The 19040-nt window shown below is 35.7% G+C and overlaps 1 protein-coding gene across 1 annotated transcript; it reads right to left on the bottom strand.

The window, feature by feature from the left end:
• Window positions 1–616: 616 nt before the first annotated feature.
• On the bottom strand, window positions 617–18238 carry RPP30 (ribonuclease P/MRP subunit p30). Its single transcript, XM_051981625.1, has 11 exons — window positions 18122–18238; window positions 16902–16957; window positions 14904–14960; window positions 14359–14433; window positions 13012–13083; window positions 10070–10159; window positions 6008–6124; window positions 5486–5515; window positions 5004–5041; window positions 4388–4467; window positions 617–1293 (listed from the first exon to the last, which is right to left on the bottom strand). Exons 1-11 carry the CDS (start codon window positions 18201–18203, stop codon window positions 1187–1189), a joined length of 804 nt encoding a protein of 267 aa, XP_051837585.1. The 5' UTR covers window positions 18204–18238; the 3' UTR covers window positions 617–1186.
• Between the last annotated feature and the right edge of the window lie 802 nt (window positions 18239–19040).

Genomic DNA, 19040 nt, shown 5'->3' with positions numbered 1-19040 from the left:
TCCATAGATAATTATCTCTGAATTCTTTAATTTAGTTGATTTAGCAGTACTTACTCAATAGATCCTCAACTTATCTCAGCAAGTTAATTCACTGCTCATGGAGCTATAAATTTGCTCCTTTGTTTGTAAAACAATTTGAAATCGTGGAACAGAAGTTACTAAAATGCTCATACATTTTGACCCAAGACTCCATTATGAAGACTAACTCTCCAATAGCTAATGAAAGTAAGAAGCTACCCAAATGTACCAAAAATATGTCTATGTCCAAATAACTCAGGATAACAAAAAGCTGGAAACAAAACACATACCAAATAATTAGGAAATGGCCAAATTATGATGTATAAATATGGTGCATAAATAACATAATAAATACACTATAAAGAATGACAAATGTGAAGAATTCAGAAAAGACATGGGAAGAAAACTTAAGTAGTCATGCAGAGTGAGGAGGCAGAAGTCAAACAATATGATTTCTTCAAGAACATAAATTAAATCAATGAGAAGCAATAGATTGGAAAACAATGGTCAATCTTAGCATAATAAAGATTAGAAAGCTCTCTCTTTTATCTAGGCATGAGAGGAAGGGGAATATGCTTTGTAAAAGGACTCATTTGAGTATCTGTTGAGAAATATTTATTGTATCAAAACAAATAACTTGACATATTTCTTTTCTGCAACAAAATTTTAAAATAAAAAAGATCTCCTCTTCATGTCTCAAAGTTAGTATTACAAAAGTTTTACTCACATGGCAAATTTTAATATACCCCTAAATATACTATTTATTTTGAATAGTAATATGGAAGAAATAAATTACTGATATTGTATAAAAAAGCATAAAAGTATTTAAAAAGAAATAGGATAAAGTAATATTTCAATTAATTAATACATTCTGTCAAGTGTTTGTTTTCCATAACATCTTACTTGCAAGTAGAGACAAAATATGATTCACACAGTCATCTAAATTATCTGATACTATGGTTATTAGTGGTAGTTCATTAGTCTACTTCCTTTTTTTTTCTTTTATTCTTTCCTTTTTTTTATTAACTAGGGCACAAAAAAAAAAAAATGATTGATTTCAAAATAAAATTCAAGCAGAGAGCCTGGCAAAGTCTTTTCTTCATGATTGTTGGTGACAGCCAATGAGAGGAGGGGGATGTGCCGGTTAAAGTCCTGGTGCCTCTTTTAGTCAGTTCTCACACTTGGCTTTTTTGCAGGCTGGAACACTGTCATCCTCCTCAGTTGTTCTTGGTTTCTTTGTTGTATAAATAATACCAAAAGCAGTTTTTCTAGTTTCTAGAATAAAACAAAATCACATAGAACACATCTGTGTGAACTTGACTTACGAACAAAACAACTAATAAAATATCAATATCCTACTAAGTTACTGGAGTTGGAAAGAAAACTGCTACAGATCTAATGATACTTATTATATCCGGTTTCACCAGATACTTTAATAGATGCTCATCACCAACCATCACTAAAGTGCCCTGATAAATTTTAAATTACCTGCAAGGTATAAACTAAGGAACCAGATCTTCCCTTAGGCTTAAATATTATCAGCCGTATTTAAAGTATTATCATATTCCTATTTACACAGGAACACTGATTCATGAGTAGTGTGATCAGTGTTCCAAATTAAGGTAACCTGACATAGTAACAGAGCATACGAGGCATCTATAAGCTCAGTCACATTTGCAGTGACACAAAGAAGGGTGCAGGTATAAAGAAACCTCTCTGATACTCTTCTAGCTCTTTTTCTTCCTCTCCTTCTCCTCCTCCTTCCCTACTGTACACCCTCATGCTGACCCATGTCCGTCCAGACACTGTCTCAGTCACTGTCCACCCATTCCCAAGCACTCCTGACCATACTGACCACCTTCAGGGCTGAGACAATCCACACGAATAGTATGACGACAGTCTCTATAAAGGGCCCCAGTCTTGAGAGGCTTACATGAGGGAACAACAGATTACAGCTGCCCAGTGTTTAAGGCTTTCAAAGGGCTTTCTTCACAACTACCTAGGAAGTGGCTCACTGTCCCATCGTGCACTTTTATAGTTGACAAAGTATTAAGTGCCGTCTCTGTGTCTGGCACTAGGCTAAGCATGGGGCACAAATAAAGGTCAGAAGTTAAACACCTGCCTGTGATTACACAGCCAGCAAAGGTCCGAAGGTGGGCTTACATCCAGTTCTTGTGACTCCAAATATGAAGCTTTTTACTGTCTACCAATCTGGGAAGGATATAGGGAGGGAATATTGTAACACAATATAGGGACCAGGTTTTAAAGGGCTTTTTCCTTTTGGCAATGGGAAGCCCATTACTCTCTTGGCAGTACTATTTCCTCTGCTGGGAAGGTCCTCCTAACCACTTACCAAGCATATTCCTTCCTTTTAAAACCCACCTTCAATTCCACTTCAATCATGAGACCCACCGCAATCACAACCACTCTTAGGAATTAGTAACCCAACAGGAAATTTTCAGTCTATACCAAGCCTTTAGCACAGACACTACCTTGCACTACTGATTGTTTCTATATCTGCCTACTTTATATTTGTTTTCTATCTCTGTTTTCAAAGCAATCAATCTAATGAATTGCCCTATATACTTATAAGCCTTCAGTAAATGTTAGTTATTGATGACAATAGATCTGTTTAATTATTACTCTTTAAATGAAGAGATGAAAAAAAATGCAAAAAAAAAAATGAGTGCTTCCTTACAACTTAGCATGGCTAACTTGCTTGGGTCTATATACCTTGATCCATTTAAAAGTATGATTTATATTAAAGATAGAATCTCATTCAAGGTCATTTAAATGCTATATACAATTAAGACTAGAGTTTTTTTAAATAAATGGAAAATGCTAATGATTTCCATTTTCCAAAGTGGAAAATAATGATGAATTTGGAAATGTATATTCATAACACCAAGACCATAAAGGATAGAGTCCAAACAAGAATAGAGTACAAAGCAAAATTGCAAAAGTAAAAACATAAAACAGATTATCTTAAATCTTTATCTTTAAAATGGTTCTAATATCTACTTTTTTTTAACCATGTGAATCAACTTAAGCTAAACTGATTCAATGCAAACAGAACTACTCAACTTCTGTATGTAAATTATTTTAAGAAATTTCATTAATTACCTTTTAAAAAAAATTCTACTTTACAGTCTGTAACTCATCAAGGAACAATAATTTTCCTCCTATAGATTTGTAGGATTTCTTTTTATAGCATTACCTTTGCCTGGCTCATTCCCATTTCTGTATCATTACAGTCCCTTCACCCTTATGATTTATTGTGTTGTGTTACTGCGGGTGAGCAAGTGAAACAAAATGCACCTTCTTACCACACTTAAATTTTCTCTAAAGAATAATGAAGAAATTACTGGAGAAAAGTTCACCTGAAAAGGTTTGTGAAAAGAATGAAATAATAATGAAATTAACTTATTATGAAGCAAAAAATTCTTTTTTATTTGGGTAATGCTTCTAGGTTTGGATAACATCTTTGCAAGAAAAAATTAGAGAATGTGATTTTAAAAGTGGCAAATTTTAAATGTAGCTCTATTTTGATATTATGAACTAATTTTTGAATAGCAATCAAGATTCACTAGGTCATATGTAGAAAAAAAAAGATCAGAATTCTTTTTTAACATATTCAATGTATAGGTTAACTTGCACAACAACTTAATTATACTGAGACTGTTAAAAGTATATTTTTTAAACATAGTTTTTGGGAATTAAAATACTAAACTAAGGCTCTTTTTAACAATGAGATGATTCAAGGAAATTCCACTAGACTTGTGATGGAAAGTGTCATCCGCATCCAGAGAGAACTATGGAAACTGTGGATCAAAGCATAGTATTTTCACCCTTTTTGTTGTTGATAGTCTCATTTTCTTTTTCTTTATCATGTTTGTTTTCCCTTTTGATCTGATTTTCCTTGTGCAGTAAGAGACAGAGAGGGAAGCATCTTCTGTGAGGAAAAGCTAGCAGACCAATGTGTGAGCTCCTTCAGGGTGGAGACTGTCTTTATTATTACTAGTGAAGGTATTGGAGTGAAATGACTTGCCCACAGGCACATAGCTAGTAAGTACCGAGTGGCTGACACCAGATTTGCACTCAGATCTTCCTGACTCCAAGACTGGCACTTTATCCGCTGTGCTACCAAACTGTGCCTCCCCTTTTTTTGTCTTTTATCTCTTCCTGTATGCCCAGCATTTAACAAAGTTCCTTAAACACAGCAGGTGCTTAATAAACACTTCCTGACTGCATTAGAAAATACAGATTTTTAACTGAAAATCTTTGGCATTATTTGAACAAAAACAAAACCAGAGGCACAGAAATTTAAGGGAAAATCTATTTCAAGTCTGTAAAACAGCATCCCACTTACCTCCATGAAGAAGTGTTGCCCTGCAATTTGTGGACACTGCTGCCTTAGCATCACTTTCAGAGAGTCCAAACAACAAGCCTCTGCCAATTCATTAAGAATTACAATATCATGCCAACAAAAGATGCCTTAAGATGGGTTAGAACTCACAAAAATGAAACTCAAAATTCTTTATATAGACATATAGGAAATGCACTGTTTTCTAAGTTGTTTTTTAAACTGGCAGTCTCTGTATGTCCACATCTCATCCTTACATCACCCAAATAAAATCTTGAACTCTGGAATAAAGATAATTAGTAAATCTAGGGGTGAAACTATTTTAAGGAAGCACTTCTCTTTGGTCTAATATTTCTCTAGTCATCAGCAGAGTTTCATCAGAGGTTTAACTAGAATGACTAGCTACTTAACATTTTCTAACTGAATGTATAGCAGTTTTGTTTTTTTTTAATTCTCAAATTAAGCAAAAGCAGTGATCGTTAAATAACTTGAATATAAAATTAATAAACTACAACCATCCTAAAAATCTCAAAAACTTATGGAAAAATATTTTAGATTGCATTGCTATTTCTATTCACCAGGCCAAAATCTTCAATGACACAACAATTTTAGAAAAGGATACAAGTTTGCTACATCATATGGTCCTCTTATTTCTAAAGGCTGAAAATCAAAAAAAAAAAAAAATTGTGATTAGGTTATTTATAACATTTCAAAAATTTGCTTTGTAAATAATTAGCTGGATACTCAAAAAGGCAATAGGACAAGAAAAATAATAATACTATAGTTAAGCAGGCTGTGATTTCCATAATTTTCATAGTAAAATATATTTTACAGTTAAAACATTTCTCTCTGCTAGAAACCTATAAGAAAAGGACCCTAGACATCATTTCCATGTTATAGGTGAGAAAACTAAGAATAATAGGGCCAAGTGACTTGTCCAGAGACCTGGAACTTGAACCCAAGGCTTCTGATTCCAAGTGCAATGAGGGATCTTTTCTTTAGAACAAGGTACCCCAGCACTGATAATGTTGCTATTTAATTTTTTCTTTAGACAGCATTTTAAAAATTTAAGCCAAACAAAACAAAGTGTGCAATGAGACTTACCCTTTCAGCACCACTAGATACAATTACATTCTACAAAATAAAAGTCATTGAAATTAATTTCAGATGATTTAAATGATGCAAAATTATTCAAACTCAACAAGGTAAAAATCAAGGGAGGGAAGAAAAGAATGTAAAACTAAAAATGCTCAAAAAGGGAAATATAATTTTTTTTTTCCTAAATAGAAAAACTCAGAAAAGCTGAACGAGATCAAAAAGGTTGAGAAAGGTCAGATAACTTTAATTCAATCTACTAAAGACAAACACTGTTTCTCACTTTCTTCCAAAACACTAAATTCTCAATGCAGGCCTGATGTCTACAAGGTTTTGTTTGTAAATCAGGCTTTTCAAGATTTCTCTTCTCATTAAAACCTGAAAATAACCCATAATGTGATATAATCTGTTTTTGTACCCTGAATACTTTTTGTATTAATTACTGGTATAAAGGCAGGAAATTTGATCCAACTGCATCAGGAAGAATTAACCTGTTAGTATTTGAAATACTTTCTCAGAGCACAGACATACCTTCCCTTTGCAGATCTGCATCAGACTGAGAGCATTGGAAATGGTGTATCTTCTCATTGTGGAGTCTTTGATGGCAGGAGAATAAGTAATTTCAAAGCCTATGCCTCGCTCAATTGCCTGAACAAACAACAGCAATAAGAAAAGATAAACGGAAAATATCCAATCATCCTATTCCACTGTACACATCTATTTGTTTTTTCATTTAGTCCTAATTTTAACAGTCAAATCTTTCTTAAAGAATGAAATGAGGGAGGCAGCTAGGTGGCGCAGTGAACAGAGCTCCAGCTCTGAAATCAGGAAGACCTGAGTTAAAATTTGATCTCAGACACTTAACAGGATCACGGATCACACCTGGGCAAATCACTTAGCCTCAATTGCCTCAGCAAAAAAATAATAATAATAATGATGATGATGATGATGATGATGAAATGAGGATAAATATATACTACCAAGTTAGAGGATTCCCTCAGAATAAGTTACAGTTGGACAAATAGTTGGTGAATGAATGAAACTAAGGACTCCTTGGTATGATTCTTCCCAATAGGAGATAAGGAGACAATGATGAATGCCGTTTTACACAAGACTTTAAGAATCAAAAAATGCAAGGCGGAGCCAAGATGGTGGAGTAAAGGCAGGGACTTGCTCAACTTCTCCCCCAAACCACTCCAAATCCTTTAAAATAATGACTCCAAATTTTAGAGCACCAGAATACCCAAAAAGACAAAAGCAGAACATTTTCCAGCTGCAGGCAACTTAGAAGATCAGGGAGAGGTGCAGTACCGCTCCCCGCTCCTCCCTTCTTCATCTCTCCCACTAGCATCAGCAAGAAGGGGCTGGAGGCCTCTGGACCCCTTGGCTTGGGGACACAAGGAAGGACTTGGAAGGTCAGCAGAGAGGGTCTGTGGCAATGTGGTGGGAGTCAACACTCAGTGGGGCACTTAGCCCCAGCAAAGCTGAATTCTGTTACTTTAGCACACTAGACCTTAAGGCTACAGTGGGATAGGGACATTCCTAACAGCTCTACTTCAGAAGAGGATTTGTGGTCAGGTCCCCAGAAAGATCTCTGAAAATAGTTGCACAAAATTACTGAAGCTTGGGACACTGCACCCTCCACCCTGGAAAGAGTCCTACTTTAACAAAGAGTTAAAAGCTGAATAATAGGCTAGGAAAATGAGCAGACAACAAAAAAGTTTCTGATCACAGAAAGTTACTGTCGTGACAAAGAAGATCAAAATACAATCAAAAAGATGATTAAGTCAAAGCTCCTACATCCAAATCCTCTAAGAAAAAAAGAATTACAAAATGCTTTCTTAACTCATAGAGTTGTTGAAGAAAACTCTCCTCTATTTTACAGAAGAGAAAACTAAGTATCAGAAAGATGACAGGACTTAACACTTGCCACACAACTACTAAGTATCACGGCTATGATTTAAACTTAACTCCCAATTCAAACACAGTGCTCTTTTCATTATACCAGAATCACAAAATGTGAGCATTGGAGGGGGCCAGAGTGGCCACTGAGGCCACAGCATGACTCAGAGGAGTGCCTTCTTTGAGCATCCTGGAAAATAGTCACACAGCCTCTGCTTAAAGGCCTTTATCTAAGCAATGGAAACCTGCCAATTCCGAAGACATTTCTGGAGAGCTCTCACTGAAAAGCCATTTTCTGTGACATAAACCCTACACTTCTTTGCACCTTCTACTCAATGTTCCTTGTTTGGCCAGACAAAGCCAGACTGGATGCCCCTCTTCCAGGAGACAGCCCTTCAGATCACTGAACAATCATCAGGACATTATTCTCCAGAATGAACACTGCTAGTTCCTTCATGATCCTCACAAAAGTGGGACTTGGTTCTTCTTTGTCCAGCCTCCCTATGTCCTTTTTCTATTACAACTCCCAGAACCATATTTTCCAATGGGATTTTGACTATAGAAGAGTTTAGAGGACTATCACTTCTTTATTTTTGGAGACTATCTCTACTTGCATAAAGGAAGCCCAAGATCACATTAGCTTTTCTGAATATCAGAGCACACTGCTGACTCAGGGTAGTCCCCTGAGACTCCTCAGATCTTTTTCCAAAACTTTCATTTAACCATATCTCTCCCCTCGTGAATTATATCTCACCAATTCAATCCAATGCTTTTAGTTTTTGTCAACATCTTTGTTGATTCTGACCATATTAGCTATCTCTCCCCAATTATGTCCTCTAGTAGTGGCCTGAGCAAAGAAGAACCCAGAACTATTGCCACCTCTCTGCTCCTAGACACTGTAACTCTCAATATAGCCTAGCCCCTGATGATGAACCCTGAGTCTGCAGCTTCCCGAACCAAACACACAGATCTTTCCCAAGTAAACTACTGTGTAATAGTGCTTAGGGCAGCTATGTGGCAAAATGGATACATTGCCGCATCTGGAGTCAAGAAGACCTGAGTTTTTGATGGCAGAAAGTGAAGAAGAATCAAGAAGCTTTTTGATGAAGGAGAAAGGTGTAAAAACTGGTTTGAAAATTAACATAAAAATACTAAAATCCCTTGAATTATACTTTCATAGTAATAAAAAAAAATATCATCTAAACCTTTTCCATTTAAATCAGTTCTGAATCTTTTTTTCACTAATTGGATATCATTGGCAATTTGATAAAGCTAATGGATTCCTTCTGAAAATGTTTTTAAATATATAACAGAAAACACACACATTTTTATAAAGGAAACCAATTATAATGAAATACAATTATGAAGACTTCTTAAAAAAAGTTTACAATTACAAAATTAGGAACTCTTGATTTAGATGCTACCCTAATTTTAAGAAATTAACAAATTACATTAAAATCTACCCTACAGTAGAACAACCTTAGATAGTTTGGGTATTTGTCCAGGTGAACTTGTTATTGCTATCACCACACTTGCCAGAGGGTCCAGATTCCTCTACAGCAGGGACTCTTAACAATTTTTTGTGTCATTTCAGTTCACTTGCACAGAATGCCTAGAAGAGGCATTCTTCAGATGAAGTCTGAGGACCCCTCTCAGAATAGTGTTTTTAAATGCATAAAATAAAACACACAAGATAACAAAGAAAATCAATTATAATGAAATAGTTATTAAAATGTATGTGTGGTGTGGGTGTATGTATGTCTGGTGTATCTATCCATAAAAGTTCACAAACCCCAACTTGAAAACCCTTGCTTTTTAAAATTCTGGTAATGAGCAGTACTAAGAACAAGTATTAACCAATCAAATTCGCCAAATATGATATAATGGGCTAACTCTATTAAACAGTTTTGAAGTTAGGTCACATATTTGGTACAAATGTGACCCTGGAAGGAGAGAGAAAATAGGATGGAACAGAAGACAAATAGGGGAAATTCATGAGATGACTTTATTAGCTTTCATTTCAGTTCTTCCATGAGTTCCTTTTTGCAGGAAAACTTTTGTTTTATAAGGTTATTTTTATATGATAAAGTGAAAGTACACTGGATTTGGATTCAAAGGATCATGGATTTAGAGTACTAAAAGACCTATTACTGAATCCAACTCTTCATTTGATAAATGAAGATGTTGGGAGATGTGTGCTGTGCTTTGGAAGAAGACAGAAGCTTGGATTTGGCTCTCCTACTGACTACCAGGGTACTGGCATCTTTTTGGGCTTCAGTTTCCTCATCTGTGAAACAAGGGAGCCCAACTTCCCAACCCTTCTTCCAGGTCTGAATTTCTGCTCCTGAAATCCTCAGGGCTTCTCCCTCTAGTCCACAATCTCTAGAGTGATGAAAAGTTCTCATGCTGTTTACAGAAGGTCTAAGCATCTTTATTTCCTTCTCCTTCATTCTCTTCAATTTCTTTTTTCAGTATTCTTACTCCATATATTGATAATATCCAATTATTTCTGAAAAAATGTACCTCTTATAATTTATCTTATTCAATCTTAAAAGATTGAACTTCCTCCTTCTTCAGCCATAAAAAAGATATTACTCTAAAAGTAATCCTCTTCTGCTCTAATGATCTTTCCCTTTTTCTTAACTTTCACTTTAATGAAAAACACATCTGATTAAAGGATACCAGACTTACCACATTAATGGGAGGTCTTCTGAAATAAAATGGCAATTTCTCTGTTACTGATATACACACCAAATCCACATCTAAACTTGTGCAAGCAACCTGTATAAGCAAAACAAAGGGTTTTTAAACACACACACACACATTTTTTAAACATCGAAGATAATGGGACAAATAGCACAATCAAATTGAGAGACTCTTTGAACTTGTTCTTTCACTGGCATCAGGCAAGTCCTCTTGTCTGCATTGGAGTGGAGTACGGAGGCAACTAAACTGTGTGCAAGGATGCTTGCAGACCCTATATTGACTTAGAAAGTCAAATTATGTTTATTCTGATCTGGCTGCACTACAGCACATTATGTGTGTATGTCTGTTTCTGTCTCTCTCTCTACATACACACAGACACACACCCACACACCCACACACACATACCCATCAAATCACATAAAGGATGGTAGTTCTTTATCCAAGTAACTCTGTTGCACTAAAAATCCAACTTACATTTTTATGAATTCAGTTAGAAAACTTAAGAAAAGAAAATGGTTCCAAATTGAACTGCTTTAAGATAAAGGTTTTGTTTTATAAGACTAATGGGCATGTAATCCCTGATGGGGGAGGCCGAAGATCTGGATCTCTTGAGCTCACAAATTCTGAGCTGCACTAGCCTAATTATAAGAAATAAATCCTCTATAAGTATGATAATTAAGCGTTGACAAAAGTTGTAACATTTAGAAAAAGGTCTTTAGCATTGACATGATAAAATAATATATTTATTCTTGTCCAGTTATAATGCAAATTAAGAGGCATCAGATACACTGACTGTTTTGGCTTATTCCAGAAATCTCGACTCTCTCATTCAGAGGAGACTAAAAATAGAATAAGTGGTGGAAGCAACTGTTTTTTTCTTGAGACTGTGCCTTATAAACTAGTTATCAAAAACTTCTATATCATACTCTAGGATAAACAGAGCCACTACCAAGGTGGGGAGGGGAGGGGAGGGAGGAGAAGGGTTGCATAATTGAATATATAACATACAACTTTCTCCCAGTCAACTGCGCCATCTACTGGATAAAACAGGAAGCTAACTAAAAATTTCAGAGATGTTGCTTAGAAAAAATCATGTCTATTTTCTTTTCTAAAAAAATCTAGAACTGATTTACAAACATATGTCGGTGTCACTAAGATTGTCTGGAGATGTTTGTAAAATGCCAAATGTTAGATGATAGGCATTTAAAAAATATGGATCAGAATGACTCGTAAGTTTATAATTAAGTCTGAATTTTTAAGCAATCTAAATGTAGCTTATCTCATTTTAAGATGATAAATGCTTTTGGGGAACAAAAATCAAAATTTTAAAATAACAATGATTGTTCTAATATACCATAAATGCAATTTAAAGGAATTCAATACCTCTATAAAATAAACTCCAAATTGGGTAATCTAACCCTGGTTATGCACATTAGTTGCTTAGGGTACTAAAGGCCTTTAAAAAAGATTTGTTATTTTAACCTCCTTTGGACTCTCTTTTTGTTTTCTTATCCATCTCTCTGGCTGTCCAAATCCCCAGTATGGCATTTTACGGAGGCCCTAAAGGGCAAAGAATGCTGGGCCTGGGTAGGGTTCAAATCCAGCCTCAGATACTTTATGAGCTGTGGGACCCTTGGAAAACTGTGTCACCTCTATCTGACTCAGTTTTCTGAAATGAAAAATGGGGATCATAATAGAACTTACTTCAAAGGGTTGTTGTAAGGATCAAATGAGATATCTGTAAGGTGCTTGGAATATAGTAAGTGCTTAATAAATGTTCATTCCCTTCCTTCCCAAATTTCCTAAAGTGTTCCATCATCTAAAATTATCTTTTCCACTTTAGCATTTTCTTAACTACATAGTGGGGGAGGGAAATCTGATTAAAATATTTTATACTAAAGATATGAAAAAAACAACTTACCCATTTTGAAAGAATTGAAAAAAAGATGAACTAATTAACCTAAAATAATTTCTAATTAGTAGAGAAGAGATTTTTTTTTTGACCAAAGACTATCTTGTCCATGATCCTCTTGCTAGTATACTAGCGAAATCAGAAAAAAGGTCAGTTTGACATATCACTTCTGAAAGATGGCTGATTCTAAATGTATATAGCCTTTGTACCCAGAACTTTATTGCATCATTTCATATTAACATAATTTCATAACAAAGAGAGCATGGGTACCAAAAGAATTCAGAAACAAGGTAGAGCACCAGGCCTGAAGTTAGGAGGACCTGAGTTCAAATCTGGCCTCAAACACATAACACTGCCTAGCTGTGTGATCTTAGGCCAAATCACTTAACCTTTTTGCCTCAGCAAAAAATTAAATTAAATTAAATTAATAGGAAATAGAAAGTTTTGTTGCATAAATATTACTAAAATCTGTATTAGTTAAAGGGAAAAGATAAAAGAAATGAGAGGGAGAAGGAAAGGATGGAAGGCAGGGTAGAGGAAGACTTGAGGAATCAGAAAGATGATGACAAAGGCAAAAAAGAGGGAGGAATAGGAAAGGGAAAAAGTAAAAGCAAAGAGAGCACTAATGTCCCAAAATATAGGACAAAGATCCTTGGGCATGTTTAGCCTGGAGAAAAGAAGTTCTTGAGGAAACAATGATGGCTGCCACATAAAAAAAGGACAAGACTTGTTCTCTTTGAAGAGAACATAAACTCCAAGAGAACAGAGGATTGTTTTTGCCTTTCTTTGTGAACAATGTATGAAGGTTGCAAAGAGAGCATTGTAGGCTTGATATTGTGTAAACCCGCCTCTCATAACCACAGGTGTATGTCCAGCTCCTAAAGGGGTAGGATCCTCCTCAAGACATGGTGGTCTTCAGGTAGACCCTGCATAAATAATACATCTTAACACTGAGATCAAAACTTGTCTAACCATAATGGAAAAAAAAAATGAGTTGACAATATTTTTTACTTACATGGAAAAGTTTTTCTGTCTTAGGAAAGACTGCAACAATGTCATAAAGCTTGACGCGAGAAGATGTTGCTCTCTGTAGTTAGAAAAAATAAAACAAAAACAACCTAAGAGGAATTTGTGCCTTTTCTTCCTAGTTACCTTATATTATTTGTATTTTTTTATATTTATTATACATATATATACTTTACATCTATTTTTCATATATTTATTTATTTCCCCTTTAGAATATAAGTTCCTTCAAAGTAGGGATGATTTCCTTTCTTGCATTTGTATTCCCAGTAGCTCACACAGGATCAGGCTCTTCCATAAGCAGTGCTTAATAAATGCTCAGTGCTTGATTAGAAGGGACTCTAACTCTACAACTTAGTAAGTATACAATCTTTTTTTTTTTTTTTAATAATAATAGTTTTTATTTTTCAAAATACATGCAAAGATAATTTTCAACATTCACCTTTGCAAAACCTTATATTCCAAATTTTTCTATCTTGTTCTCCACTCTTCCCCTAGACAGTAAGTAATCCAATCTAGGTTAAACACGTGCAATTCTTCTAAACAGATTTCCCCATTTACCATGCTGCACAAGAAAAATCAGATCAAAAAAGGGAAAAAATGAGAGAAAAAAAAAAAAACAAGCAAGAAAACAATTAACAACAAAAAGATGAAAATATTACGTTGTGATCCACAATCAGTTCCTCTTTCTGCATGCAGATGGCATTGTCCATCACAAGTCTACTGGAATTGGCCTAAATCTAGGTATGTGATTTTGGAAGTCACCTCATCTCTCTGGGCTTTATCCTTCTCTCTGGCTCCATTTCATAAATGAAGAAACTGTTCAAATCATCTCTAAAACTCCTTCCAGATTTACGATGCTCTGAAGAGGCTGAAAGTGTTGAAGACAAACTTCTTTTGCATCACATTTCTATGCCAAATCTTCCCTGTTTTCCTTCAGCAGATGGGCACTGCAAACTGAATCTGGATTCAGCTGCAATGCCAAGCTTGCCAGTAAGCCAAAGCTAACACTTCTTCAAACTGACTTACGAAGTTAAGAAAAAATTGTTCTTTTATCACAAAGAAGTTCTTTTTTCAGAGAATCTACTGTTCATAGAAGGTACTTCTATAAGTGGTACAGGCAATGTATGGTGCAAGAACTCAGAGAAGGAAGACATTATATTGAGTTTGGATGATCAGAAAAATCTTTGTAAAACAAATGGGGTATTTACTTTAAAGGTATAAAAAGATAAAAAGCTATTCCCTTTAATATTCCTAAATATCACTGTAAGGGGAAAAAATCACAAGCATACTATGATATGTATGCTAAAGAGGAAAAACAAAACAAAAACTGACTTACCAGAACATTGCAGTGAGATGGATCTGATACTATAAGTGTCAGTCTACTTAAAATTTTAATTGGTTTTGATTTCCCCTGTAGGTAAAAAAAAATCTATTAAAAAAAAGTACAAAATACAATTGCTTCATTATTTTCTTCATTAGAGAAATATATTAACTAAAGGAAATGACACAGGAAAGCAAATCAACAATTATTTATTAGCTCTATTAGTGAGCATTGCATTATTATGCCCTCTGAGGAAAAAAAGAATAAAATGTCACCCTCATTCAAGGATCATACAACATAGTGTGATAAACAAAGTATAATATGCATTACTGACACAGAACACTTTATAATTAGGAATCTTCTGTAGAATAGTTCAAAAGAGATCAAAAAAAGAGGAAATATAAGGAAGGCTGCAGTACATAAGAGGCTAAATGGATAAATTGAGACTTGATGGTATCAGTTTTGAACTAAAAAATGGGAAATCATTGTAAAAGAGAATGATACAGATAAAAAAATATCTATCATATACTTAATTCTTTGAACATAAAAATGATACTTACCTGTACAATAGGTAAAGATGAAAAAAGCTCAGAGGGAACTATTGGTTTGTCAATTTCCTAAAATATAAAAATAGTTAAATCTAAATTGAATTAAATCTAACTTACTCAAAAGTAGTATTAAGATGCAGAATGTAAAAGGATAAATACAATACTGGCTAGGTACTGATAAATGGTCTTTAAAAAAGACTGGTGAAACAAGGATCTGTCTTTGGACCTGAGAGAAAGAAGATGATGGGAAAAACTGGATGGCATGGAAGGACCATGATTCTTGGGTCATAAGAGTAGTCCAAAATGAAATGGTGAATGTTGAATACACAGTGAAGGGCAAATTTAAATAAAAATGTGCATTAACTTTTTGACACTGCAATTATACTTAGTTCTTAAAAAAATGTTAATAAGAGTGAAGCCCTGAATATACCCCAAACAGAAGTTTCCTTAAACTGACAAAGTTATTCCAAAAACTATTTTCCAGTTGTATTGACTCAGCATATGTCCTCATATCCAAGATTTAAGTCAGAAAAAAACTTAAGATTGCATCTATCATTATTTTACTGTGTACTTAGTAAACCATGTTATGTGAACATCTACTTGTGGATTACCTCAGTTGTTTTCCTACAATTAAGCACATATATTCCTATAATAAATATTGGTGAACATCTTCCTATGTGACAGCTAGATGCCTCACAAATCTAGCTTTCAGGGCTTCCAAAGATCCTCATTCATTTTAGGTATTGCTTCTATTAGTACCCAATGAAACCTATTAATGATGGAAGGAAGGAAGGAAGGAAAAGGATAGAGAGGGAAGGAATAGGGGAGGAAAGAGGGAGGGAAAAAAGGAAGAAAGGAAGAAGGAAGGAGCCTCTTTGAATTTGGTCAGGCTGGTTTGTGGAAGACAGTCTGCCCCTGAGGGCCTACCAGAGAGTGTATTCCATTGGCATATTATTTGAAGGCTGAGTAATCTTCACATCTCATGAGTTTTCTGAAGGAAGAAACTATTTTCATTATATTCCTAGCAAAGAGAACAGTGCAGGGTATATAAAAAGTGCTTTTATGCAATAGGACACTGTGGAGAAAATAATCTCATTATGTCATAGGTATTTGTAAGTACTGAATTAATCATTATTTTAAATATACTGAAAATCTTTTCTGATAATAATATCAGGAGTAAAATTAGAAGAAAAAAAGCAGGGGTAGTAATCACTGATCTCAAAATTAAAATATATTTAATCAAAAGAGAAAAAACAGGGAAACTACACTATATGTGAGCTATATTAATCAATATTATTTCAGACTATTTAAAACAAGTAGATAACAAGGTTAGAATATTGCTATGGTTTAGAAAATGAGTTGATTGATTTAGAAAAATATGGAAAGACTTTGACCTAAGAAGACTGTTATCCACCTTCAGAAAGAGAAGGCAAACAAGTATAGTACTTTACATATATATATGAATATAGATGTGTAGGATTATAGATATCTACATATATGCATACACACACACACGTATATATGCATGTGCATGCACACACATACATAAATCCACCTTAAACCATAGCCTGTATAGGGGAGATGAGAGGGAGGAAAGGATAAAAAAATAATAAAATAAAAAGTGAACAGCAGAGAACAAAGAAAACCTACAAGGAAGCAAAGAAAAGCTTGATAGTCTGGAAATACAATATAAAATATTATATATGATTTCTTGAAATGAAAATTTATTCTTTTTTTGAATCCTCTCATGTTCTGCTGTGCACAAGACAATGCTTTCCCCCCTATTTTGTAATTAAGTTTTAAATAAATAAATATATTTTTAAAAAATCTCTTCTAAGACAAATTAAATAAACATAGTAGGGACTTTATGTTTTTGTTAAAAGGATGGGAAAAAGTCCAAGTTTTCTATACTTAATAAAAATGCATGTTTTTAAGTAGCTTCTGCCATAGAAAAATACTAAGAGGCTAACTAACACAGAACCTTGTTAATCAAACAACTGAGAAATTTACCTGTTTCTTTTCTTTAAAGTCCACCACATGATTAATGGCAACAGTGGAAAACCCAACTGAAAAATTAAAACACAAAGTTAAACCCAATTTACCTCTTCTTGAGGTCAATGACATAAAGCTTTACATATCTAGAGCTCAAGATTATATGATACTGATCCAACACTAACTAACCCACAACTGTGTACTTCATTTCTTTAATTACAAGATTTTTTCATCCACAGCAAATACTGAAGACTGGGCTTTATTTTCCACATCCTTTGTAACTCCCTCCCAACAAACACAATCTTCTGTATAATCAATAAATTTGACTGTTATACTAATCAGAATTTTTTATTAGTTCAGCGAACAGCATTTTATTATATTTTTTAATATCAGCCTTTTATTTTCAAAATACAGCATAATTTTCAACCTTGCATAAGGCTGCAAAACTTGATGTTCCAAAATTTTCTCCCTCACTTTCCCCATCTCCTTCCCTAGAGCAAGTAATCCAATATTTGTTAAACTTGCACAATTCCTCTATATGTATTTCCACATTTATCAACATTTCATTTTTTTTTTTTAAATGATTGGAGTTGAGTAAGAATGATATTCAAACAGTGAACATGGTGTGAGAACAAGCCAGAGCTCGGAATCAAAGCCACTGGATCCAAATGGGGTCTAACACCGAGTGCCGGGGTGAGCAGCAATACAAAGGCCCCGCCTTGCAGGGGGTCTGTACTCCCGGCAGGTCCCTCCAGTTCACGAATTAGCCCGGATTTCGGCTTGATACTGTTACTTTGTAACATCCGCCTCAGGTTAACCACTTTGGATAACAACTCCAAAAGGGAGCTGACTCCGATGCTGACATTTTGGGGGACAGACTCCTACACTATGGGCTTCGGAAAGTTTTTGGTTATCACCTGGTTCTCCGTGTGCACTGGAGGAAACTGAGGACGGGAGGAATTTGCCCGAGGTCACTCAGCCAGAAAATGGCAGAGCTGTTTCTCGCACCCAGACCTCGCGTGACGCCGTCTCACTCAGTGGGAGATCTCGAGCCTCCGCGACCCCCACCGCTCCAACCAATACGTGGGCCCGCCCCCTCGGCCCACTCGGCTCCCCTTCCTCCCAGTCAGGAGTTGGCGTGCCGCCCTCCCTCCCCCTATGCAAGGAGCCTGTGGAGCGAATATCTCGCCGGCTCGGGTGCTCCCCCACATCACCCGATTCCATGAGGGGGCACTCACGGTGAGCGGCATTCTCTAGAAGCCCCTTAAGCGCTTTTGTGTCGGAGCCCTTCTTCAGGTTTAAATCTGCAAACACCGCCATGCCGACATCACATGACAAGTGATACTCGTTCTTGACGCATTTGCGCAGCCGCCGGAGGCGTTCTCCTTACTACATCCCACCCCCTTTTCTACTCTAGTGCATTCTGGGAAGTGTAGTTCTTTTTCGGTCTCCATGCTGACTCTAGCTAGTCTGTTCTTCCTCATTCCCCCTCCCACGGAATATTATGTTGTTCAAAGCTCGGGAACTTTTCTCATTCATACAAGTGCAAGCAGTTGTTAAAATAAGCAGTGCCTTTAAAAATAATCTTCCCCTATCCTTTTTCCTTCCTGGAACGGAAACCATTAGTCTCCCTCTGCCAAGCCCCACTCTAGCTTCCCCCGTGTAGTTTCCATGGTAACCCGGAGGTCAATCCTAATTCTGATTAGCCTAGAAGCTCAGCCGGGCTTTACTCTGGACCAGCCCAGACCGGAAGCAACTTTCAGTTCCAGCACGTGGCTCCATGGAGAGATGCCAGGGTCGGGGTGAGGAGGTCGTTAAGGATGAACTTAAAAACTGACCCAGAATTTCTTAACCCGTGAGGTTGGAAAACAAATCTTATTAATTCGTTGGGCAATAATAGGTTGCATGGATTTATAGAGTCCTTTTGCATCAGAATTTATTAGAAATAAGGTCCAGGAATTAGAGAAATCCTGAGTTTGCCTCCATTTCCAGTTTATCCTGTATAGAGCATTTTTGTACAAGGTGCTTGTCATGTCTCCCCAAACAGACCCTTAGCTCCCCAAGAGCACTGACTATCTTTTGCCTTCCTTCCTATACCCAGTTTTTAGCATATAATATTATTATCCAATCGTGTGCTACTCTGTTACCCCATCAACC

The sequence above is a fragment of the Antechinus flavipes genome, chromosome 2 (assembly GCF_016432865.1).
Source record: "Antechinus flavipes isolate AdamAnt ecotype Samford, QLD, Australia chromosome 2, AdamAnt_v2, whole genome shotgun sequence".
NCBI lineage: Eukaryota > Metazoa > Chordata > Mammalia > Dasyuromorphia > Dasyuridae > Antechinus > Antechinus flavipes.
Note: the sequence above shows the minus strand (reverse complement) of the source record. Positions and strands in the feature narration are given on the sequence as shown.

What these genes read in the sequence shown, in the direction of transcription:
- RPP30 (XM_051981625.1), bottom strand. Translation starts at nt 18,203, where the DNA reads ATGGCGGTGTTTGCAGATTTAAACCTGAAGAAGGGCTCCGACACAAAA. An exon ending in ACTTTAAAGAAAAGAAACAG is followed by an intron (nt 14,961 to 16,901) that starts GTAAATTTCTCA and finishes TTTATATTTTAG; the next exon opens with GAAATTGACAAACCAATAGT. An exon ending in CATCTTTACCTATTGTACAG is followed by an intron (nt 14,434 to 14,903) that starts GTAAGTATCATT and finishes TTTTACCTACAG; the next exon opens with GGGAAATCAAAACCAATTAA.